At 43.8% G+C, this 26,513-nt stretch overlaps 1 protein-coding gene across 11 annotated transcripts in view; it reads left to right on the top strand.

The window, feature by feature from the left end:
* Positions 1 to 26,513, top strand: part of ANKS6 (ankyrin repeat and sterile alpha motif domain containing 6) — an 84,702-nt gene that overhangs the window by 32,067 nt on the left and 26,122 nt on the right. For 6 of the 11 annotated variants that reach the window (XM_032164659.2, XM_032164661.2, XM_032164660.2 and 3 more), the window contains 4 exons: positions 837 to 1,006; positions 12,415 to 12,601; positions 17,931 to 17,998; positions 23,369 to 23,485. In XM_032164659.2, coding sequence (XP_032020550.1) covers positions 837 to 1,006; positions 12,415 to 12,601; positions 17,931 to 17,998; positions 23,369 to 23,485 — 542 coding nt within the window. Of the gene's footprint in view, positions 1 to 836; positions 1,007 to 12,414; positions 12,602 to 17,930; positions 17,999 to 22,947; positions 22,983 to 23,368; positions 23,486 to 26,513 lie in introns of those variants that run through there. The other 5 variants (XM_032164662.2, XM_032164656.2, XR_009215204.1 and 2 more) reach the window with 4 other exon arrangements.

Raw genomic sequence — 26,513 nt, 5'->3', positions numbered from 1 at the left:
TGGTGCGATCTTTGCTCACTGCAGCCTCCACCTCCTGGGTTCAAGCGATTCTCCTCCCTCAGCCTCCCAAGTAGCTGGGATTACAGGTGTCACCACACCCGGCTAACTTTTTGTATTTTTAGTAGAGATGGGGTTTCACCATGTTGGCCAGGCTGGTCTCGATCTCTTGACCTTGTGATCCTCCTGCCTCGGCCTCCCAAAGTGCTGAGATTACAGGCGTGAGCCACTGCACCCGGCCCCTTTCTTTTATAATAGTTCAAGGTTACCAGTAGATTTGCGGAAGCAGTGTGAGGGAGAATGGCAGTCAGGGTCCAGTCAGGAAGCAGATCACTCTGAGCATTATGGGATTGGGAATTGATTGACTCAGTTGTGGGAGTAGGTGGCCACATAAAGGGAGAGTCAAAGGGTGAGGGACCAATCACTCAGTAGCCCTCCTGAAGCCTTGGTGCAGCCAGACAAGATGGTCTGTGCAGCTGCTGGCCGGCACTGCAGAGGGGCTGCTGTGGGCGTCGGGTGCAAGGTGTTGCATCTGTGCCTGGTGGGGGCTGGCACAAGCTGGCCGTGGCACAGGGAAAGCAAGGATGGACTGGGTTTTGCCTGTGCTGCTGCTTCCCACCTCTTACCATCACGCCTTCGCAGCACAGGGCCTGCTGCCTAAACATCCACCTCCCGGTTCTCCTGCAGAGTTCTCCTGTGGTCAGTCTTGTTCTGGAGCCACGTGAGGAAGGAAGTCTGGGAGACTCGCTCCAACCCAGTCATCACACGACAGTCCACCACCCTTGTGTTGGAGTAAGCCCTCTGTGCCCATGGTGTTCACTCATTTTGTGTTTCCTCAGGTGGCAGCATAGACAATGTCTTGTCCCAAATCGCTGCCCAGAGGAAAAAAGCAGCTGGATTATCGGAACAGAAACCCAGCCATCGGTCAAGCCCTGTGGGGCCAGCACCAGGGTCCAGCCCGTCTGAGCTTCCAGCCTCCCCTGCAGGTGGCAGCATTCCCGTTGGCAAGGTGCTTGTTCTGTGTGGCCTCCTTCTGTTACAGATTCTGTCCTAACATGGCCCACTTGCCGGGGAGCATGGGCAGTGCCTTAGTCATGGGACAGGACTAGAGACAGGCCCCTTCCAGCCAGCCACTCCTGGTCTTCATGAGAAGGGGTGAATCGGTCCTCTGCACCAGGCGTTTACCTCCCCTCACATCTCCAGGTTTGAGGGGCACTGGGCTGCTGCACAGTGGCAGGGTACACGGCCACTTCCTGCAGTCCCACAGGTCACCCAGCCTCACACTGCACACATTTGTTCATTGATGAGGATGAATGGTTTAAGAGCATGAGTTGAGGAGCAACCTGCCTGCGTTCAGCTCTCAGCCCCACACCTCAGCATTTAGAGCAGGGCCTGGCACAGGGTAAGCCCATGTCTGTGTTGGCTGTTCCTGTTGACAGCGTTGTTAGTGGTCTTTGTTGTCCTTCAACGTTATTCATCCACTGTGTACATCCTGGGAGCATCTGCTCTCTGCCTGGCACAGCTAACAGTGAGGATCCAACTGTGAACTGGGAAATTTGACGACCGCTCTGAGGACACAGGCAGTCACAGCTCAGTGTGATAGGGGTTGTTGTGGAGCAGGAAGGATGCTGTAGGGGCACAGGTGGGGGGCCCTACCCAAGTTTGAGGGCATCAGGGCCATCTGGATGGGGATCTGAAGGATGAGAATGGAGCCAGGTGAAAGGGGTGTGGGTGGGCCAGGGGTGTTGGTGCGACTGTTCTGCGGTGAGGGAACAACTTGTGTAGCACTCCAGAGGTGACAGCATGGCCTAAGGGAGGAGTTGAAGGAAGGACATGAGCAGGACAGAGCTGGGACTTGTCTCCCTGCTTCTGGGCACTGTGCTTCCACTAATGCAGCCAGAGAACAGTCACCACATTGTTAGCATCTACAGATAATGCAGTAGGCAAGAAAACCTAGATGCCTTCCTGGAATGAGAAGTTTTTTAGTGTCTTCAGACTCTGCCTCTGCCTCCTGAACCTCTTTGCCTTGGTTGATTTCTGGGTGAGCCTCCAGAGTGCGGGTTCCTAGTCGTGAGTGTGAACTGGCTCCTCCACCAAGTGGCTCCCCAGTAGTGCAGCATAACCCTTTCCTCCTCTGAGGGGACTCTATGTCCAGGCATAGCCCCACTCTTCATAGTTCTTAGATGTCATAAGCTTCCTTCAGTGAGAAAAGCCCGAACACAGAAAGCCTCCCTCATCCATGGACTTTTGCCCACCAGAGAAGCACCTTCAGAGATTTATGCTGCCAGGATGTACATGTACTGTATGAGAAATAGTCATTTTCTGCCCAGCCACTGTTGGTTACACAAGTCTTTTTGTTGTTCAAGATCCCTTGTGCAATAGGACCTATATAATTAGATTCCTTTTGCAGTGTAGCTCCAAAAAGATTCTTTCTCCCTACACATTCACTTATTTTCCATTTTTTTATCTTCAAAATAATTTGTGTAATAGGTCCTATATGATTAAGTTCCTTTTATAATTCAGCTGTGGGAAAAAAAGTCTTTACTGATACTTTGATATATTTTATTTTATCAGCTAGTAAGAATTTTTATAATTATTGTATTTCTTTCTTTGCCTTTGCTACTAGGAAACTCAGCTACTCATGAAATCTACTGTTTTGAGGCTTTGATATAGTGTTTCTTGTCTAAAATTTTGTTTCTATTCTGATGGTCTTATTGGATGTGTTATATATTAGCTTCCTTTAATTTTCATTAGAAATAAGCAGGCATTTCCAAGTTATAAATTATATTAACTATTCTCTATTAAGTATTAACTATTATTTTGATGTATTGATCATACATTATATATAAGTATATTATGATGAAAGGAGATTGTATCAAAAGATGCATTCAGGAAGCAGTAAACTGGGGAAACCATCCATTTCAATGATCACCTAACATTTGTAACATAATGTTAATAATATGTTATCATCTTGAGGAGTTGTCTAAAAATTCAGGTTTCTGTGCTCCACCCCAGCATACCTGAATGAGACTCTCAGGGGAGGATCTGGGGAATGTTCTTCCTGCCAGAGCATCTGTTGCAGCCAGCCCAGTCCAGGGCTCATAGAGACCACAGCCTTAAAGGACACAGAAATGGGCTTTCTATCCTAGCAGCAAAATAGAGACATGAAGTGCTTTTTCAAAGATAACCTTAGTAAAAATTAGAAATTAGTATTCAAAATATGAGCCTCCTGAAGCTGGTTTTTGTACTTTGCTTAAAATAACTCGCCGTAGTGGTGGAATATCCACAAGGCATGGCATCTAGCAGGGCCATGAATCAGTGTGATATGAGCTCCAAGAGACACAGCATAGGTAGCGTTAGAGTGTGCGCCAATACTTCCCAGATCTCTGGAGGCCAAAAGGCCTGCTAGATATATCAGCTTTCTATTCCTACCTTAAAACTCAGTCATTTCAAACAAAAACATTACTTAGCTGCTTGTGTGTCTGTGGGTCAGCAGTTTAATCTGGACTTACGTGGGCAGTTCTCTGGCTGGTGGCTGAGGTGGCCAGGACAACTGAGCCACATGTGTCTACAGCAAGCTTGGACATGTTCTCATGGCAGTGGCTGAAGGCATGGGTTGAAAACCAATCAGGTTGTTTAAGCAAGTTAGTATGCCTATGGCAGGAGAGCACACAGAACTACATGCAGAGGGAGGGGTAGAGATGATGTCATTAACACAATCAGCCTACCACTCAAGGGGTATTGAGAACAATTCAGATATTTCACAGAATCCGAAATAATCTTATATTTACCCACCCCTTCCCCAGTATGTTGCCCATATGGTCCAGAGTATCATGTTTCTTTGCTTTTGGCTGGGATAGATCTGTGAGGATATACTAATTATCTCCTGCTTAATCAGAAATTCTATTTGAGATTGTCTGCCTTCATGGAAAGTGCAGAGAGAAGAGAGAAGAATTTATTAGTAGTATAGCCAGCTTTTTGGCAAAGTCCTTCAAAACCTCAGGGAGGGTCTTCTTTTTCTACTCAGGCATATAATCAGCTAGAAGGAGCATTAAAGCCTTAGTAGGAAAAAAAGATATATCCATTTATGCTTAGAAATCTTAGTCTATACTCTACTATATAATATGTCCAATTTTTAGCAAAATTTACAAGACATACAAAAAGACAAGAAAAACCACACTCCTTAGAAATGAAACAATCATGATAATCAGATCTGACAAAGGTGTTAGAATATTTGACAGGGAATTTTAAATAACTATGATTAATATGTTAAAGGCCCTAATAGAAGGTATAAACAACATGCAAGATCATATGGGTAACTATGGGTAACTATTTTAGTAGAGAGATGGAAACTATAAGAAAGAACCCAATGGAAATGTTAGAAATAAAAAAAACAGTTGAGAAATACCTTTGACAGACACCTCAGTAGACTTGAGGCAGCCAGGGAAAGAGTCAGTGAACTTGAAGTTAGGTCAGTAGAGTTTACCCCAACTGAAACACAAAAGAAGAAACACATACAAAACATCAGTACTCAGGAGTCATGGCATGATATCAAATGCCACAGCATAGAGATAATTGGAATCCCTAAAGGAAGAGAGAGAGGTGGGGCAGAAGGAATATGTAAAGAAATAATGCTTAAAAAATGAAAAGAAATAATAGTTGAGAATTTTCTCAAATTAATGACAGATGCCAAACCACAGATCCAGGAAGTTCACAGAACACTAAATAGGGTAAACACCAAAAAGAATATACCCCTCCATATTATGTTTAAACTACTGAAAACAAGCCAAAGAGAAAATCTTGAAGGCAGCCTTTTCTTGAAGGAAATTACGTACAGAGAAACAAAAATAGGAATTACAGCAGACTTTGTCAGAAATCATGCAAATCAAAGACAGTGTTGTGACATCTTTAAAGTACTGAAAGAAAAAACTGTCACGTTGGCTCATAAAATGAATTGGGAAGTATTATCTCCTCTTCTAGTTTTCTAGAAGATATGGTGTAGAATTCTTATTACCTTTTCCTTAGATGTTTGATAAAATTTGCCAGGGAAACCATTTGGGCCTGCCATTTTCTCTTTTGGAAGGTTTTAACTTACAGAATGAATTTCATTAATAGATATAGGACTATTCAGGTATTCTATTTCTACTTGGGTGAGTTTTTGTACTTTGTATCTTTCAAGGAATTATTCCCTTTTATCTAAGTTGTTGAATTTATGGATATAGAGTCATTAATAGTATGTATCTATTACTATTTTATTACATAAGATCAGTAGGAATGTCTCCTTTTTCATTCCTCATATTGGTAATTTGTGACTTCTCTCTTTTTTTCTTAATCAGTTTGGCTAGAAGTTTATCAGTTTCATTGATGTTTTCAAAGAACCAACTTTGGTTTTATTGATTTTCTCTATTTTTCTGTTTTCAATTTCATTGATTTCTGCTCTTATCTATAATTTCTTTCCCTCTACTTCCTTTGGGTTTTATCTTCTTTCTCTAGTTCCTTATGGTGGAAGCTTAGATTACAGTTTAGAGATCTTTCTTTTTTTCTAATACAGATATTTAATGCTATAAATTTACCTCTATGTGATGCTTTTTCTACATCCCACAAATTTTGATATATTTTAATTTTAATTCCATTCAAAATATTTTCCCCTTCTCTTGAGATTTTCTCTTTGGCCCATTGATTATTTAGAAATGTATTGTTTATTTTTCAATTATTTGTTAGTTTTCCAGAAATCTTTCTGTTGTTGGGGATTTCAGTTTAATCTGATTATAGTTCTGTTTCTAGTTCTATCCCTTTAAATGTTTTGAGGTCTATTTTGTGCCCTAGAATGTGATCTATTTTGGTGAATTTCTCATAGGCAATTGGAAAGAAAGTGCATTCTGTTGTTATGGTTGGGGGAGAGGAGTTCTATAAATGTCCATAAACGTATAATTAAGTCTGGTTGGTTGTTCATGTCTTCTATATTCTTACTGATTTTCTCTCTACTTGTTCTATTAATTACTGAGAGAGGAGTTTTAAAGTGTCCAACTATAACTGCAGTTTGGTCTATTTCTCCTTTCAGTTCTGTTGGTTTTTGCCTCACGAGCTGTGTATACATTTAGGATTGCATGTCTTGGAGAATTGACCCCAATATTATTATAGAAAATCCCTAAGATTTTCTTTTCTCCCAAGATTGGGAACAAGGATGCATTTTTATGACTAACATGAAAAGAAAAATGACAGACCAATAGCCCTCATGAATATAAATATAAAAATCCTTCACAAAATATGAACAAATCTAATCCCATGATTAAATAAAAAGTATAATACCTTCTGACCAAGTGGGGTTCATCCCAGGAAGGCAAATCTGGTTCACCATTATAAAATCAATCATTAGCCTTCACCATATGAACAGACTAAAGAAGAATATGCAGAAAAAGCACTTAACAAAATTTAAAATCCATTCATCATTAAAACTCTCAACAAACTAGGAACTGAGGGAAACTTCCTGAATCTGACATAAAATACATATAGCCAGGATTATACTTGATGGTTAAGGATTGTTTTCCCCCTAAGACTGGGAACAAGGATGTTGTCTCTTACCTCCAACTGTCAACTTTGTACCAAATACTATGGCTGATACAATAAGGCAAGAAAAATAAAAGGCATACAGATGGGAAAGGAAGAAACAAAACTATCTCTGTTCTTAGATGACATGACTGTCCACATAGAAAACTCCAAAGAATCTACACAAAAGCTCTTAGGATGAATAAGTGAGTCCAGCAAAGTCTCAGGATACAATACAGGTCAATATCCAGAAGTCAGCTGTGTTTCTCTACAGTAGTAATAAACATTTAGCATTAGGACATTTAGAATTTTTTTAATTTGAAATTTAAAAAATATTTATAATACATTTAACATGTATGAAATTGAAGTTATGTGAAAATGTACTATATGGAATATAATAATATAATACTTAGGTATGAATCTAATAAAATAAGTGTAGAATCAATAGGTCGAAAACTACAAAACACTGATAAAGAAGCTTAAATAAATGAAGAGATGGAAGGCTTGCGATTATGAAGATATCAATTCTCTGCAATTTGATCTACAGATTAAATGTAATCCCAGTCAAAATCCCAGCAAGCTCTTTTTGTAGAGATCTAGAAACTGATTATAAATTTTATATTGAGGTACAAAAAATTATAATAGTCATATGAGAAAGAATAAAGTTGGCAGGCTCACACTGCCTAATTTCAAGACTTACCATAAAGCTCCAGTGTGGTATTAGCAAAAGGGCAGACAAATAGATCAGTGGAACAAAAGAGAGAGCCCAAAAATAGACCCGCACAAGACAAGCCAACAAAATTCTTTTTTTAAAGGTACAAAGGCAATTCAGTGGAGAAAGGGTAGTCTTTTCAACGAAGAGTGCTGGAACAATTGGATGTTCATATTGCAAGAAAAGGAACCTCCACATATATCTCACAGTGCCGAAAGCATGATACATAAAAGAAAAAATTGGCAAATTTGGACTTAATCAGAACTCAAATCTTTTGCCTTGCAAAAGATACCATTAAGAAAATGAAAAGTCATGCCACAGACTAGGAGAGAATATTTTCAAATCATAGATCTGGAAAAAGTTTTTTATCCAGGAACCAGGTGCAGTGGCTCATATCTGTGGCCCAACTACTCGGGAGGCTGAGGTGGGAATATTGCTTAAGCCCAAGAGTTCAAGGCTGCAGTAAGCTATGATGTTGCCACTGCATTCCAGCCTGGGCTACAGAGTGAGTTCCTATCTCTATAAAGAAACAAGTCTTTTTTTCCAGACTAAATAAAGAACCCTCAATTCAACAATAAAACATAAATGTAAAAATGGGCAAAATATTTGAACAGATACTTCATCAAAGAAAATATAAAATGTCAAATAAGCATATGAAAAGATGTTTAACCATCATTAGTTACTAGGATAATGCAAATTAAAACCATAATTAAGATAGAGCTATATACCTATTAGACTGGCTAAGATTTAAAAAGGTACAGTTGCTGGTGACAAATGTGGAGCTACTGGAACTCCCATTCATTGCTAATAGGAATGCAGAATGGTACAGCCACCTTGAAAAAGATAGGCAGTTTCTTATAAAACTAAACATTCACTTATGATATGACCCAGCTAACTGACTGCTAGGTGGATTTTTTAAAAATTTCTCTTCATGCAAAAATCTGTGAACCTTTATATTAGTTTTAAAAAATAATCACCCCAAACTGGAAACATCCCAAATGTTCTTCAACAGGTGAATAGATAACTAATTTTAGTACATTCATGCAATAGAACACAGCACAGCATCAAAAAGGGACATACTATTGATACATGCGATTGCTTGAATGAATCCTAAAGGCATTATGCTGAGTGAAAGAAGACAGACCCAAAAATCTGCAAATCGTGTGACTCCATTTATATGGCATTCTGGAAACAGCAACACTGTGGGGATATGTGATAACTGTGAAATGTGTATTTGGTCTTCATCCAGTTTCCTGTCATACAATTCCTAAATCCTTAGAATCTCCAAAGTGATGTCATTTTGTGTGCTAATGAATTGACTGATGGCTGGCAGCCCCTAAGTAGCTTCAGGATGGCAACCAGTCACAGGAAAGACCAGGACAGGATTAGAGGGTTGAGCCTTTCACTCTACCCCATAACCTCTGGGGAGAGGGAGAGGGTTTGAAGATTTAGTTGATAATCAGTGGCCAATGATTTAATTAATTGTGCTGCCATAATGAGGCTTTCATGAAAACCTGAAAAGGACTGGGTTCAGAGAGCCAAACAGCTGAACACCTGGAGACTCCTGGAGGATAGTATGCCCAGGAAGAGCGTGGGAGCTCCTTGCCCCTTCCTCCATGCCTTGACCTATGCATGGTAATATCTTTAAATTTTTATTTTTCTTCACTGACACATAATAATTGTACATATTTAGGGGGTACATAGTGATGTTTAGATACATATATAGTGATCAGATCTGGGTAATTATATATCCATCATCTCAGACATTTATTATTTCTTTGTGTTGGGAACATTCAATATCCTCCTAGCTTTTTGAAACTATATATTATTGTTAACTGTAGTCATCCTACAGTGGTATAGAGCACTAGAACTTATTCCTCCTGTCTAGCTATAGTTTTGTATCCTTTTAACAAATCTCTTCCTGTTCCTCCCTTCCCACCCTCTAGTATCCTCTGTTCTACTTTTTACTTACATTGATCGTCTTTTTAAGCTTCTACATATGAGTTAGAGTATGGGGTGTTTCACTTTCCATTCTTGGCTTATTTCACTTAACATAATGTCCCCCAGTTCCATCCATGTTGCTTTGAATGACAGGATTTCATCCTTTTTATGGCTGAATAATAATCCATATAAACCCGTAAATGTAAGTAAGTGTTTCCCTGAATTCTGTGAGCCACTAGCCAATTAATCAAACCCAAGGAGGAAGTTGTGGGAACTCTGATTTATAGCTGGTCAAAAGCACAGGTAAAACAATCTGGGGCTTGCAGTTGGCATCTGAAGTGGGGGCAGTCTCCTGGGACTGAGCCCTCAACCTGTGGGATTTGATGCTGTGTTTGGATAGATCATGTCAGACTTGAATTGGAGGATACTCAGCTGGTGTCCACTGCAGAACTGATTGCTTGATTGGTGTGTAGGGGAAGAAAGCTCCATACCCTTGGTCACAGACACATTCTGTGTTGATTGTTGTGGGGTAAGAATAGAGGAAAAATAGTTTATTTTTCCTCTCTAGTCACAGGATGGAATATAGGGTGGCTGTTTTTATGGCTTCAGATTAGGAGGAGGGATTAGCTAGAAAAGGACCGCTTAAGGACATTCAGAGGACGATGGAACTCTTCTGTATGGTACCCTCTTGGTGGATACGTAACACTATGTGTTTGTCAGATCCCATGGAATTGTATACAACAGAGCTATTTTTTACTGTATGCAAATTTAAAAAAACAAAATCAACCGGGAACCAAAGATAGAATGCAAACTATGACGAAAGATCTAAGTGTATTCAAATGAATGACCTAACCACATTGTAGGAGGTAGAGGAGAAAATCGTATGTTGAGTGGATATTAGGCTAAAGACAAAAAGTACTGTATACAAGTACTGTACTTTAGTTGATATTTTTTTCATTACCAGGATATGGGCTAACAATTCTGTTATCCTTACCAGGATATGGGCTAAAAAATTTGTTTGCATACATGTACACTTAACATATATACCAGGATTGAATAAATAAGTAGCAAAGTTTTTACTGTCAGAGACAGAATCAAAGGAAAAATGCTAGAACAAACGCTGTGGATGTTGGATTGAAGTCGGGGGTATCGGTATGAATCAGTATGAGTGCATGCTTTTAAATACACAGAGAGTTGCACACACACAGAGTTAGTAGATATAAAAGTAGATATGGCTATGTGTGTATACATCAGTTAGTGTATATATGTCTTTGCTCTGTCCACCTTGAGGACCTAGAAGCAGTGACATCCCAGTACCAGTGAGCAACCTAGTGCCCAGATTTTGGTTTCTAAATATCATTCTCTAATAAAAGGGACCTTGGAAAGCTTTGGAGAAGTGTTTTATTCTAGTACTGGGTCAGCAGAAATATAAGATGAGCTTAAAGTATTTTGTGGTGTCAGAAAGTAGGTAAATACTTTTAAAAAGAAAGAGAAAAAAAAAAGGAAGATGGCACATGTCAAAAGGATACAGGAGCCAACCCGAAAGATCTCACAATGGCCAAAGCTGTAATGATGAACTACAAAATAACAGTAATATTGGATTATGGCCCAGAGCATAAAAAATATCCATGAGCCCATACCGATAGGAATAAATGATTGAAAAATAAATAGGAGAGAAAGAACAACTCTTCCTTAGAGAAGTATTACAGATAATAAATGTGGATGGAATGAGGGCAATAGAAAATCACCATGGGAACACCACTATAACACTTGCCTCAGTGAGATTCACCAATGAATGCAAAATTAATGGGCAGAACCTTAATAAATATTTACCCAAAAAACTTCTCCCAAATAATTTTTTATTTTTTATTTTTATTTATTTATTTGTTTATTTTGAGACAGAGTCTCGCTTTGTCACCCAGGCTGGAGTGCAGTGGTGCGATCTCGGCTCACTGCAACCTCCACCTCCCAGGTTCAAGTGATTCTCCTGCCTCAGCCTCCCAAGTAGCTAGGACTACAGGCACCCACTTGGCTAATTTTTGCATTTTTTAGTAGTGATGGGGTTTCACCATATTGGCTAAGCTGGTCTTGAACTCCTGACCTTGTGATCCACCTGCCTCAGCCTCCCAAAGTGCTGGGATTACAGGTGTGAGCCACCGTGCCCGGCCCAAATAATATTAAAAAGAAAAATAGTGACTTTATAATGGAGAAACCCGGCAGACATCCCCTCATGTAAGTGATGAAGGTTACCATCACCAGTAATCAGATACTGTGTCCTCTCTGCATAACGATGCACTGAATGGGCATATCACCTCATTGCCCCCTGCATTCACAAGCACATCTAATTATGGGAAAACATAAGATAATCCCAAAATGATGTGCATTCTTCAAAATACCTGACCAAGACTTCCAAAGTGTCAGGGTCATGAAAGACAAGGAAAGACAGCGCTGTCACAGGTCAGAGGAGCCTACGGAGATACAGCACAGCTCCATGCAGCGTGGGTTCCTGGATCAGATCTTGGACCAGCATAAGGACATAAGTGGAACAGCCAGGGAAACAGAGTGAAGTCTGTAGTTTAGTTAATAGTGTTGTGTCAATGTCAGCTTGTTAGTTTTGATCATTATACTGTGACGATGTAGATGTTAATATCAGGAAGCTGTGTGGGGGGTATATGGGAACTCTGTTCTATCTGTGCAGCTCTTCTACATGTCTAGAATTATTTTAATGTAAAAAGCCTTTGTTTTAAAGCTAACCAATGAGAAAAAGGGAAGAATACGTGTTCTTTGGTGAAAAGCTTGGAAGTGACTGGTGTAGATGAAGGAGCATCAAGAGCAGAAAGAGACTTTGTGCCTCCGTAAGCCAGACTTTCATTTTACAGCTGGTTAACTGAGGCCCAGAGAGCTCGGGGGACTTGGCCAAAGCCACAATGCAAGTAGCTGGAGGGCAGGACTGGGACGGGTGGGGCGGGGGTGGGGGGTTCCTGACTTATAATATGCAGCTGTTTGATCTTACCCTATCTCTGCTCCAGGGTTGCATTTTCCTCTAATTGTTCTGATAATGCTGTTTCTGCTTTGCATGTTTTTAAAAGTAGATTTCATAGCCTTGGTTAAACATCGTGTTGAATCAAATACCACCCATGTTCCCTGTTGTGGGTGTCTTGTTTTCATCATTTCTACCCTACAGGCAATGGCTTATGTATTTGTCTTACTCTGTTCAGCAGAAATTGGAGACCAGCAAAAGGCCTCCGTCTGGAACTTCCACTACGTCCAAGAGCACCTCTCCAACCCTCACGCCCTCCCCCTCACCCAAAGGGCACACTGCAGAGTCCTCAGTGTCTTCCTCGTCATCCCATCGGCAGTCCAAGAGCAGTGGGGGCTCCAGCAGTGGCACCATCACAGATGAGGGTGAGTCCCCTGAGGGCCTGAAACCCCACCTATTCCTCTCACCATGGTGACCTGGCAGCAAGGAACTGCAAGGTGACCTTAATTGCTATAACCATCCTAGGTCAGGTTTTAAGAAAATTTACAACACACATGTCCCTCCTCTTCTCTGATTCTACCTTGTATTTTTGTCTTCACTGTGCTAAAGGTATGGTAAGCTCCCTTAAAGAGTTTTTGAGTATAGGTGATTTTTGTTTGCATGTACAAACATACACCCATGGAAATGCTTCTCCAACACGAACTTACTTTCCCTAGATCCTGTACCCGTCAGGATTCTTTCAGTTGCAAGTGAGAGAAACTCCACTCACACTGGTTCAAGGAAAAAAAATGAAACCTGACATTTCATTGGCTCATATGATGGGAGTGTCTAGGGTGTGCTTCAACCATGCCTGAATCCAAGTGCTTTGGGAGTGTTTCCAGGTCTCTGGTAGGCTCTCTCTAAGTGGTGGCAAGCAGCTTCAGGCATACTTTTGTCTTCCTACTAATTTTTCAACTCCAGCAGAAAGAGTGCTACTTTCTCAGTAGGTCCTGGCTGTATTTATAATGACCTGGGTCAATTGCCCACCCTTGGCTATCTCTGTGTCCACAGTGGTGGAATGTGGTGATTGGCCATGCCCCTTCAGTCAGTTGTCTGCTTTGCAGCAGAGTTGGGGTCCAACCTACTGACATTTGTGTATTGGAAGTGGGAGAGAAATAGTTCCTCAAAGGAAAATTTGGAAATACTGTTTCCAGGAGGAGGGGGATGGGTGAGGGCAAGCAAAAGCAGTTGATGTCTTCTGCAGCCAGGAGAGCCTTGGAACCTGCCTTGTGAATTACATCCTCTGCAGCCCCCCATGCGGGAATGATGAGGGAAGATGGAGTGGGTGGTGGGGCAGGAGCAGAGGCTTTGCACTCAGGCCCCAGGAAAGATAAAGGCAGATGAAGAAAGGAATCCCATCCTTTTAAACTGCCCTCTAGAGGCCCCTAGGAGCTGGGAGGGGGGAAGGAGGGAGGGAGCTTTGGTGAGACCTGTGGTCCAGGCAGGTGCAAATCGGGGAGTATAAATCAGCAGGGAGGAAAATCTGATTGTGTATGTGGCCCTCACAAATGCGTTTGCGGGCAGTTCGCTGCAGCTGCTGAGGAGGAGGGTGCTGAGCAGGTTCTGCTGAGCAAGATAACTTGGAATCACTTTCACAGGCTCTAGTCTGTACTAAGTTGATAAATGCATGCTGCCACTGGTATCCTCCTTATTTGGGGGATGCTTTTATTGTTTTGTGATATCCAGTGTGATCATTTATCAAGGCCTCAGTGATTCAACAGCAAACTCATTCCTCCCCAACCATATTTTCTATGTGGAGTCTTGAGTTCCACACTCGTGAATTCTCCCACTTCTGAGGTTTTCAGGAATTGAAGCCCCTAGAGATTCAGTTGGGTATTTGTGCCCCATCATTTTCCAAAAAAGAGTGGAGACAGTGGATGTCTGTATGGACTGCTTGTACCCACTCTCTTTCCCTCTTGTTCATTATTAAAAATGGTTTGCAAAGTCTTAATTGGGATTAAAAAAGAAGAGGGCCAATAGCACTTTCTTTGTAGAATAATTTCTCTGGTTCAGAAAGCTTAGTTTTCCTGTTGAGAGTTCCTGGATCCTGAGGCAGTGAGCCCTTTGTCCTGTGGGTATATGATTGTTATAGGCCAGGGGCTGCAATCCATCCCCAAAGAGCTTTTTTTTTTTTTTTTGAGACAGAGTCTCGCTCTGTCACCCAGGCTGGAGTGCAGTGGTGCCATCTCGGCTCACTGCAAGCTCCGCCTCCCAGATTCACACCATTCTCCTGCCTCAGCCTCCCGAGTAGCTGGGACCACAGGTGCCCGCCACCACGCCCGGCTAATTTTTTTGTATTTTTAGTAGAGACGGGGTTTCACCGTGTTAGCCAGGATGGTCTGGATCTCCTGACCTCGTGATCTGCCCGCCTCGGCCTCCCAAAGTGCTTGGATTACGGGCGTGAGCCACTGCGCCCGGCCCCCAAAGAGCTATTTTTATGATATTCTTCTGGGAAATATTTGGTCCCAGTCGAAGACACGAGCTTTGCCCTGCCTCATCTCTCCATCTGCATTCCTCCTCTCTGGACTCCACCTTTTAGACGCAGCAAGGCTGGTGACAGCATTACCTTCTCAGCCTCACATTTGTTCCAGGAAATTTTCTTGGGCAGTCCCCTGGATGCCCTAACCTATGCACCCAGGGGAACTCACAGGGAGACAGACACATTCAACGTAATGACATTAGAGTGTAACACAAGGTGAGGTCATACCTGTTATCAGCAAAGCACCATGTGCCATGGAAGGCTCCCCTGGCGAGTGGGCACTCCAGCTGGACCATGACGCTGGGAAGAGATGGGCAGTGGGGTGCCAGAGCCGACTGTTCAACTTGTAGGACATGCCCAAGCTGGTTGTTAAACACAACCATTATTTACAAATTACATGAACTTAGAATTAAGTAAATTATAGAAATATAACGGTACATTGCACTTAAAATGTATTTTTTACTCATTTTTGTATATTTTATTATCTGTGCTCTTGAGGTTGTGTATATCTCATATCTGCAGTGTGAATACCCCATAATGATGTGTTCCTACTGCGCATCTCTGCTCAGCTTCACTTTCAGGGACATTAGATTGGTAGGTTGAAATTGGCTATGATGGGGGTATTTACACCATGGAAATTGGCAAATGCTGTCAATCAGGGCTTGCTTTTTTTTTTGAGACAGGGTCTTACTCTCTCACCCAGGCTGGGGTACAGTGGTGTGATCACAGCTCACTGCAGCCTCAACCTCCCTGGTCTCAAGCAATCCGGGGCTTGATTTGTTGGCTTACAGATATTGTCTACATGTAATCTAGGCAGTGATGGGAAAATGTTAACAATGAGGATTAAACTTAAAAGTATGTTGTGTCAGTAACCGTTATCTTGTGAATAGCACAAAAAATTGAGAAAATACTCTTCCAGTATTTGAAAACCATTATCTGATTCAGCCAAGTTGCTCACCTGAAGTTCCAACAAAAGTCTTTCTTGTTTCTTTTTATCTTTCTTGTTCATGTAAACAAAACTCTCAGCCAATTTTCATGTTGGAACCATACTCCTTGGCTGTGGGTACAAGAGTAGGGCAAAAACAAATGAAAGCATTTGGTGAGAATCAATTGGCTATGTGGAATTTATAAGAAAGAATATTGTATTTTTTATTATTTGTAAATTGTGTGCTATAAATCCTTTATATTAGTAAAATCTGCAATAGATTTACGTGCCTATATACATGCATACATCTTCCCCCCAAGAACCAGTTGTTAAACATTTACCAGCATACCACCGTGGACCGACGCTGCATGTGTAGGGAACAGCAGGGGCAAAGGTTTGGTGTCATGAAATACAACAGATTGTGTGGATTGGTATTTGATTTGTCTCATACATCCTTGCTCAGTAGCCTCTCTACTGTGAAGCTTTCCCTAGGACCTTGGGCTGGGTCAGCTGTCCTCTCTGTCCCCACATCCCCCTGTTCTTGCTCTTCACCATAGCATGCACCACCCATGAGAAAAGTGGAGAGTGGGCGCCTAGCAGAGGCCTGGTAGCTAGACCGTTGGGCTTGAGTCCCTGCTCTGCCACGGACTAGCAGGATGACCTCACCCAAGATGTGGTATCGAGCCTTTCTGTGCCTCAGTTTCTCATCTGTAAATGGGGACAGTAATAGGATCTACCTCATTGGTGTTATAAAGAGCAAGTGGGTCATCCATGTACAGGCTGGCTGATAGCACTGTGTATTAGCTTTCACCCTCCTCATCCTGTCAGCCACACTGAGCTTCATGACAGGGACCTCTCCATCCTTGCTATCTAGTGTCTATTGGGCACAGTGGTAGTCACTGCTGGAAGGAAGGAAAGAAAGGAAAGGAAGGAAAGGAAGGAGTGAAGGAGGGAGGGAGGGAAGGAGGAAGGGAGGGAGGGAGGGAGAGAAGGAGGGAAGGAGGGAAGGAAGGTTGGTTGAATGAATGAGTTAAGAAAAGAAGGAACCCGAGCCTCCTAATCACTTCTTTAAGCTGCATCCACTGCCTCAGAACCTTTACACCTGCTCTTCCCTGTCTGGATGCTGCTTAATGCTCTTACTCCAGATATCTGCATAGCTCACTCCTTCATTTACTGCTCATAGGTCACCTTACAGGAGAGTCTTTCTGTGACCATCCTCTGTAAAACAGCGTTTGTAAAACTGGAAATGCTGTCATCTGCCTTGATGCTGCTCTCTTCTTCCTTGCTCTCTTGCCTATCAGCCTTTGTTTGTTTGAGACAGGGTCTTGCTTTGTAGCCCAGGCTGGAGTGCAATGGTGTAGTGGCATAATTGCAGCTCACTGTGGCCTCAACCTCCCGGGCACAAGTGATCCTCCTGCTTCAGCCTCCTGAGTCGCTGGGACTACAGGCACACACATCACACCACCCAGCTAATTACTTTTAATTTTTTTGTAGAGATGAAATCTCATTATAGTGCCAGGCCTGGTCTTGAACTTTTGGGCTCAAGTGATCCTTCATCCTTGGCCTCCCAAAGCCCTGGGATTACAGGCATGCACTACCTGCCCGGCCCCTATCAGCCTTCTTATTGGCTGTTTTGGTATCTGTTGAGTCCCCAGTGCCTAGTTTGGCAAATCCCGATTGAATGTGTGAGTGAATATTTCTCCAAGCCCCTCAGGTGCTGGTTTTGTCTCCTTTTCTTTATTCTCCCTGTTATGACACCCCAAATCATCTTCTTGTGCCCTTCTGGCTCTGCTGTTCACATGGATGACTTTTTCCTTCAGGAAGGCCACAGCCTCTGCACACTTGAGCCAAACCCTGGCTCTGGTCTGAAGCCCACCATCTTCTTTCTTAAGTTCTTCCTCACACTAGCTGAGGACTTGCTGGCATTGGCATTTACTGCAAACGTTGGCATTTACGGTGCTTTCTCGCACAGAAGGCAGTTTTAATTCTGGCAGCTGGAACTCCCAGAACTTGAGGGTCGCCGTCTGGAGGGAATCAGTCAGTCCTGGCCCAGACTCTCTGTGTCTTCGCAGCCTGAAGTGGGGTTTTGTCGATTGCTGAGGGCCTGCCTTGAGGGGAAGAGGGTGCAGATAGCTCAGGACCCACCTCCAGCCTCATCTGCAGGAGTCCAGCTGAGATCAGCTTTCTGTGTTGGTGTTTCTTATAGAATTTCATTTGAAATAAGATTACCACTACTTTATAAAAGTTTGAAGACCACTTTACCGAATTCTAAAATGTGTTTTGTTTTTTTTTTCACCTTTCCGTCTTGAAGATGAACTGACTGGAATCCTTAAGAAATTATCACTTGAGAAATATCAGCCCATTTTTGAGGAACAAGAGGTAAGAATGCTCTTTTTGAATGTCAATTTAAATCTTACTGTGAAAGAAAACTTTGTCTAAATGTGTAGGTTTTCATTTTGCAAGCCTAGATTGATCTCTTGCCCTGAGACAGCTGAGGAAATAGAATTTGTGCTCAGCAGGTTTAGTTCAGTTTGTTATTGTGAAATCCTGGGGACTTATGACTTGCTTTGTTATGATAGAATTTTGTAATTTTGAGCACTGCTCTCTCTAGAAAAGTTTCTTCCTGTCCTGAAAACATTTTTTTGTTGTGTGTGATTGACTGGCAGACTTATAGGCTTAAAGTGGGCTAATAGTAAACCCTAAGGAACCTGTGTTATGTGTCTGGATCTAGGGTTTGTGGTGGTCTGAGAGAGTTGCTATGTGTTTAAAAGCATTCAGATTCACATTAAAAAAAGAATACCGTTCTGCAGTTTGGCACTTCCTCAAAATATTAAACATTGAGTTACCACATGACCCAGCAGTCCTACTCCTAGATATATTCCCAAGAGAAATGAAGACATGTGTCCACACAGAAACTTGTACACAAATGCTTGTGGCAGCATTATTCATGAAAGCTAAACTGTGGATATGACCCAAATGTCCATCGACTAATGAATGGATAAATAAAATATGCCTGTGCCATGGAATATTATTTGGCCGTGAAAAGAATGAAATACTGGCACATGCTGCAACGTGGATGAACCTGAACACATCTTGCTAAGTGGAAGAAACCAGTCACAAAAGGCACATAGGGTGTGCTTTCATTTATATGAAATGTCCAAACTAGGCAAATCTGTAGACACAAAAAGTAGATTCGTGGTTGCCAGAGAGTTGGGTGGAGGAGTGGGCGGGTAGAATGGGCAGAGTAGGGAGTGACTAGAATGGATACACGGTTTCTTTTGGCGGTGATGAAAATATTCTAAAACTGAGTGTGTGGTGATTGTTACACAACTCTGTGAATATACTAAAAATCATTGAATTGTATAAATAGGTGAATTGTATGGTAGATGAATTATATCTCAGTAAGCTGTTAAAAAATTTACTGTTTTAGCCAAGTAAAACTCCTCCGCAGGCCCACCAGCCACCAGGGTATAATCAGTGGTTTAGAACATTCTAGTGAGCAGCTTAGTAGGTAAAAACTGTCACAATTGCAGAGCAATCATGAGAAGCACTCATTGTCCCCACCAGACTTGAGATGCAGTTGAGGAGCTTGTATTTTAGTTCAAGAAACAAACGGGGTGCAGTAGCTTTCCTCCTCCTGTTTGCTTTTCTGCCATATGCAGTCTGCCATTCCTGCCTCCTTGGTGTTTTAAACCTTAGCAATGACTTTCTCCAAGAAATCTTTCCGTATTGCTGATTGCTGCCTGCTTTTGCTGATATGTTTATGCCTTCTTGGAGTGTACAGAGAACACATCTCAAAGTACATTTCTGCTTCTTGAGATATCGTGTCTCTGGCTCATAGGGTGACGTGTGTTCTGATTTATTGGCCTTACCCCTTTTTCTGACCTGGCATGTCTGCGAGTTCACCTGTCCTTCATCATTCAGAGGTTGTTGTGGTTGTCCAGTGTAGGGAACGGGGTTATGTTTCAGCTGATGTACAGAGCTTCGAGAATGTTCATGGGGAGAGGAAGGCGGGCTGTGTAGATTTGCTCTAATGTTAGTAACTCACCCACCTAGAAGTTTCTGCAGCCTCTGGGGTCAGGGAGGGAGCTGGGGCCTGAGGCAGTGCCATGGGGAGGGCTGGCAGCCACTGGCTGAGGACCTTTCTGTGTGTTAGGTTCGTGTGAGGTTAGCTGAGGCAGTGCCCTTGTCTCTACTTGACACAGGTGCCTATGCTTGCTAGGGGCCAAGCTCAGTGTCTCTTCCTTTTTCTTAGTTTCTCTCTGGCAACATATGAGCTGGTTACACTGTAGGGGTGCACTCTCTATATGGACCCACAACCCAGTGTTTCCTTGGAGGCTTTAGTAGGACTGAGGTTTTAACCCTGCTGATTGCCACCAGACCCAGTCACCACAGCTTCAGGGGTACTTCTCAGTCCCTTGCAGAAACTCCTGGAAGTATCTGGCATGTAGATAGCACTTTTCCCTAGTTTCCAACAGTAAACAATTCTCCCCATTAATATGCACTTATAATTATCAGTGAGAATTTGGAAGAGGAATGAAGTTAATTCATGTTCTCATCTTGACATATTGAAGCTAAAGACAGACTAATAATTTTCATCTTTCTACCTGTATTAAGGTGGATTTGACTATGTGTATTGAAAAATACCAAAATAATGGTACCTTAAACAAAAAATAAGGTGATTTTTCCCACAGAAAATTTGGAGATGAGTCATCTAGGCTCCTTCTAGCTCTCTGCTCCACCCCCACTAGTGTATGTGGCTTGTATCCTCAAAGTCCAACATGGCTACTGGAGCTCCAGCCATCACATCCACATTCCAGGCAGCAGGATGGAAGGAGACTGCAAAAGGACATGTTCCTTCCTTTTTAAAGAGACTTCCCCAAAGTCCCACACAGTCTTTATTATATCTCATTTACCAAAAGTTTATCACCTGACAATACTTATCTGCAAAAGAAACTAAGAAATAAGTTTTAACTGTATGGAAATGTGCCCAGCTGAAAATTGGGATTCTGTTGCTTAAAAAAAATAGGGCATGAATATTGAAAGGATACTGGGATATTTCTGCCTCATTCCTGCTACCCCTTCACAAGTAGTCGTAGGAGAGGAATTCCATCTCTGGTGCTCTCCACCTAGAATAAGCCTTGAGGGTTTGGCATTCCCCCAGGGTTGATGGAGGTCAGAATTGGGAAGGTCAGTGCAGATGGAGAGGCAGAAGATTGATTGATTGATGCCGTCATTCATTCAGTCCGCAAACACATACTAAGTACTTGAGACCCTGCCCCTGCCAGACCCTTTGCCAGAGCCTGGTGCTGGGAAATGCAGATGCCCAGAATGCCCTGGAGCCCAGAGAAGGGGGTCTATGAAATGAGGGCCAGAGAAGACCTGGGCTGAGAGCTAAGCTGAACTTTGGAGAAAGAGGGGGAACAGACCTGGAAGGGCATCTGGGAAGAGGGAGCAGGACTCGTTGAGAGAGCCTGTGGTACTCTGGCTTGGCTGGGACTGGGCCAAGGCCAGTCCATCAGGAGGAGGGAATGGAGCTTGACCAGGCAGGGCCTGGACAACGTGGACTTGCTTCTGTACACCATGGGCTTGAGGTAGATGCAGGCTGGAAGGTCTGTAGCCTCTGGTGTGGAGGTGGACAGGGGTTGGAAGGGCAGAAGGGGAAGAATAACTGGGAGGGAAAGACCAGTTAGGAGGTGGAGGGCCCCTCAGCAAGAGGGCAAGTGCTGAGGACGTCAGAATCGCTGAGGACTGGCCATGGTGCCAGGCTGGATGTGGGGTCCCTGCTAGGGGTTGGGATGGTGGGGGAGAGACTCGTGTCCAGCAGGGCCGGGGGCAGGTAGTTTCCATTAAGACTGCATCACCTATCCATTCAGCCCCTCAGCACTCTGTGAGCTTTTATAAAACACCCAAGAGATGCCAGGAGCTTACTGTTGCCAGAGAGGTGGGGGTGCCTGCATCTCAGAGAGAGCTAAGCACTGGTTAAGGGAACAGACTCTTCCCCAGTGACTCAAACCTGGCTGAAGGTTTTTGTTTGTTTTTAATCCAGAAAAGTAAAATGACTGTTAACAGAGAAAAAGAGAGGTAGGGGTGGGGAAAATTTCGGAAAGAAAATCTCTATCCCTACATAAATCAAATGTTTTAAAGAAAAAAAAAGTTAATCCTGTTAGGTATGAGGGAATATAAAATAAAGCCTGCTTATAAAGTGAAAGACTAAGGATTTTCAAGAAGTTATACAAGTTTTATTTTAAATGACAATAGCGTATCTCTAAAGTGTAATAGTATCTGGTAGTTTGTAAATGTAGATCATAAAGCTGTTTGTAAACTCTTTGTAGATCCCGCATCCACCCTGTAATTTATAGAGTGGGATTGTTTGTGATTTTTTTGGTGGGGAAACTGAGGTAAGGCACCTGCCCAGGTCCCCTGGCAGTGAGTGGGAATTGGCACCCTATCTGTCTCCAGGGCAACACAGCCTCCTCCTGCTTAGCTCCGGCTGAAGACATGGGTGTGGGCAGCCAGTTCTTTGTCCCATCTCCCAGATAAGCGCTGTTGTTGGAGTCTGATTTGTGAAGCTGTAGCATTGTCTGCAATAGCAACTCCCCAGGGGGAAGGGCCCGAACTGGGGACCCAATCCCTTAATGCTTAGGGAAGGTCAAGTCATGTTAACAAGGGGGATACTGCCCTCAGGAAAAGCCCATGAGGGAGGCCAGGGAATCTGCGGCTGAAGGGCGATGTGGCATTGAAGGGCGAGGATGCTGGAGCCCTCTGCCAGGGTTCAAAGCCAGGCCCTGCCACTTACTGGCCATGTTACATTGAATGCTAAAAAAAAAAAAAAAAAGCTCTCTGTGCCTCAGCTTCCCTGTCTCCAAAGTGGGGATAGTGATCTACCCTGCTGATGTCATGAGGGTTAAATGACTTAGTCTATCTGAAGTCCTCAGAAGATGCTTGGCACACATAGTGCTAACTGCCCTCCTCTGGTCTGGCGGTGAGACTGGCTTCTCAGTGGACCTGGATTGGGTCTTGCCAGGTGTGGACCCCCATGCCAGAGGCTGTTGGTGTCCGACATGCAGGGTGATGGATGTGCTTGCTTCATTGGAGCCACTTCTGACCTTCCCTCCACCTTGCCGTAGAGGAACAGGAGCCAGTGGAGCAGAGGGCCTGATTTCCTGTCCAGGGGCCAGGCAGGGCTGACAGAGCCATTAGGATCTCACCCATAGAAACCAAGGCTTGCAGTTTTGAGATGCCCTTATTCTGAGCTCTGCTCTCATTCTCCATGGCCCTCTCTCCTTTATTGCTTCTGCTTATTTCCTCACTCTGTCTTTCCACAGTCTGTCTCTGTCTCGTGCGTGGTGGGGGAGACGAGGTGAGTACTGCCATACGTTTGTACAGTATCCGATATTGTTAAAAGTACAGCAACATTGCAGTTACCTTTCTAATAGCAGGTCTTGGATTTCTCCTGTTCTAGCCACCCAGATGACTATCTCAGAGATTTTCCTTACTTGGCTCATTTTAAGGGTCTTCCTAAAATGCATCTGTTCAGAAAATCCAAGAGCCAGATCTGAGGAGAGTTCGTTTTTTAAAAATGTTCTCAACGAAGCTTTAAACATAAAGTCAGGACTTAGAAGTAGTAAATCATCATGAGTTTACTACTAATAAGCACTCATAGCTCATAATCATGAGATTGCTGTTGTGGCTGGGAAGAAACTGTGGCATCCAGCAGATGGTGGCGAATCCCCTCTCTCTCCCCAGGTGGACATGGAAGCGTTCCTCACGCTGACTGACGGTGACTTGAAGGAGCTGGGAATTAAGACAGATGGGTCCAGGCAGCAGATTCTGGCAGCAATTTCTGAACTGAATGCAGGCAAGGTACTGTTCCCTGTTTCTTGTATTTCCATGTTTCAGACATCTGAGAGCTTCACCAGGGTCCTGGGATCTTGGGAATGTCTTACTTCCTCTCCTCTATCATATCTGACAGTGAGCAAGCACTCACTACCTCCCAGCATGGCCTCTTCCCTTTTCAGACTTCCCTCATAAGGTTTCTCCCCAGATAGAGCTGAAACTTCCACTCAGCTAATATCAATGTACAGGGCTAGGTGTGGCCCTCAGGAGCACTGTGAAAGCAGAGCCTTCGAGCCTTTGGATCAGACTGGCCTGGGTTTGAATCTCAGCTCCTTCACTTATTCACTGTGTGGGGTGAGGCAAACACCTCTCTGAGCCTCGCTGTCCCCGTCTGTAGGGTGGGGATGATGGTGTTGTGTCAAGGACTAAAATGCTCAGCAGAGCTCCTGGCACACAGAGAGCCGTCAGTCACTATTGTCGGCATCCCACGTTTTTGTCTCATGTTAAATTTCTCATCAGCTTTAAAGCTAAAAATATCAATGCCCCCACCCCACGCCCACCCAAAGGCACACACACACACCAAAAACAAAAAGAACCACAAAAATAAAAAAGACAAATCACCACTCACTTTGCAAGCTTCGTTGTAGTTGCTATTGGGCTATTGGAACTCCTTTTCTGTCTGCCTTTTTTCTTAATAAAGGGTGGCCTTTTTTTTTCCCAGCAACAATGTGCAGTACCTGTTTACCTGCTGTTTTTTCACACTTTGCCTAACAGCTTTCCACTTGTTGGACGATAGTCTCATGCCTGGAATTTTGCTATTATGAATATTGCCATAATGGACATCTCTGCCTTTTTCCTCTTTCTTTCTTTCTTTTTTTTTTTTTTTTTTGTTGTTGCTGTTCCTTGGGCTGTGTTCCACGATATGCGGAGATATCAGAGAGCATGGCCACTTTTATGGTTCTTTCTGTATGTTGCTGGACTATGCACAGAAATGTTGAACAGATACATAGCACCAGCAGCAAATAAATATTTACGTAGTACTTTATCATCTACAAATCACTGCATACGTTTCCTCATCGGTCCTGGAGACAGCCCAAGGAGGCCGATGTCCTTACACTTACCTTGTCTGGCTGGCGAGGGTGCACAGTTTAGGGAGGGGAGCATGGTGCCCAGGTCACGCGGTGGTGGGCAGTGGAGGGAGACTCTAAACTCAGGCCTCCTGGCCTCTTTCTCGTCACCTCTCGGCAGCACTGTGTTGTGTAGAGGCGGCGCCTCTCAGCCCTGCCAGGATTGGAGGTGGTAGATTTTGTTGTCACTGTCGTCGTTCTTATTACCTGCCTGAAGGCTATAAGGTGATCCTTCAAAGGGATGCCCTTAGCATTGCTTTGGGCATCCCAAGGCCAAGTAGTTTTCCTCCATTTTTTACTAGTTCCTTCTCCTCTGTAAATGGCTGGATTCTAAACATTTCTTGGTTGTTGCTTGGGTCTGGACCACCTCACTTTACATATAGGGAAGCCCAGGCTCAGAGTTGGGCAGTGATGCCTGACTTCCGGACCAGCACCACTTCTGCTCTGCTGTTAGATGTCGGGGGGAGGGCAGGGGGGTAAGGCAGGTATGGAGGTTGTCGGAGGCAGGCAGATCTCGGCTGTTAGGAAGGGCATCGTCCAGGAAACTGAAGCCTGAGGGTGGCTCACAGAAGGCGAATCAACCAAAACAGTCTCTAAAGACTGGGGCATTGATTTATTCATGAAGAAGAGCCTTTATGTCTCCGGCACCGTGTGGGTATTGACCATTCAGAATCACTCTGTGCCAAGCATTGTGCTCTGAGCATGTCACACATTATAGTCATTCATTTAATCCTCACGAAAGCCGCAGAAGTCAGTTTCAGTTTATAGATGAGGAAACCAAGGCTCAGAGAAGTTGAGGAATTCACCCAAGGGCTTCAACTGCCTCGGTGTAACTAACCCACAGCACATAAAGGAGAGGCAGGTGGTGCTGTGAGAGCTCCTGGCTTAGAGTCGGGGCTGAGAAGACATCCCTGAGGAAGTGGCAAGGCAGCTGAGACCTGAAGCAAGAGTGGAAACCACTGGTTAGAGGGGTAATAGAAAAGTGCAGAGCAGGCAGAGGGAAGCACACATGCAAAGACCCTGTAGTGAGGTGTGCAGTGTTTAAAGAACTAAAGGAATGGCTGGAGCGCAGAGCAAGAGACATGACATGTGGGGAGACTCAAGGGACAGAGCAAGGCCCCCAGGGTGGTAAAGGGTGACTCAGTCAAGTAAGGGAAAGGGTTTTGGGGAGGGGAGGTGGGTGAGTGATGGCAGGGCGGGGGAGGGCTGTGGCCCAGGCATTAGAGGACCCTTTCTCCTCCTGGCCTCCAGAGGCCAGATGTGTGAGCCAAGGAGAGGATGGAGTGGGTAAAATCCAAGCTTAAGCCAGTTAAGGACGAAGGACGGAAAAGGTTCTGGAGGCAGGGCCAGTGAGAGCACAGGCCAGGAGCTGATGCCACCAGATGGCAACTGCTAATGCTTCCGGAACCTCCCCTGTGCCCTCTGTGGCTATGGCCTCCTTGGCCCAGGATCACAAAAAGCACAGACTAGGCTAGTTTGCCAACCTTAGGAAACTTAACTGACATCATCAGAGTGAACGATGTGACATCTTGAGCCCATCCCGATGGAGGACATTGTTCTTAAAGTTTATACAGACTAGAGCCTTTTTTCAGTTTACTCTCAAATTCATCCCCAACTTCCCCCCCCACCCATTCCCTGTTCTATGACAGTCTGCATCCTATACTAAACAGGCCCCATCAGGAGAAGCAGAAGGGACAGCTGTTAGTGGTCCTGCTTAGGGGCGCAGCTCACCAGCTCACAACCAAGAGGCCCAGGTGCTTGTGACATGCCAGGCCAAAGGCACCACTCAGTCCCACCCATGTCCCTCCAACAGGCAGCATCCACCCTGCAAAGTCAGGCAGTTCCACACAGTAATAGGTGCAAGGGGAAGGAGCCGATCTGAACCACTTCCCTGGAGAAAGACCCTGTCATTCAAGAGTAAATAGTAC

This window comes from Hylobates moloch, unplaced genomic scaffold (assembly GCF_009828535.3).
Source record: "Hylobates moloch isolate HMO894 unplaced genomic scaffold, HMol_V3 SCAFFOLD_10, whole genome shotgun sequence".
Lineage (NCBI taxonomy): Eukaryota > Metazoa > Chordata > Mammalia > Primates > Hylobatidae > Hylobates > Hylobates moloch.
This window is presented reverse-complemented; position numbering and strand designations above follow the sequence as displayed.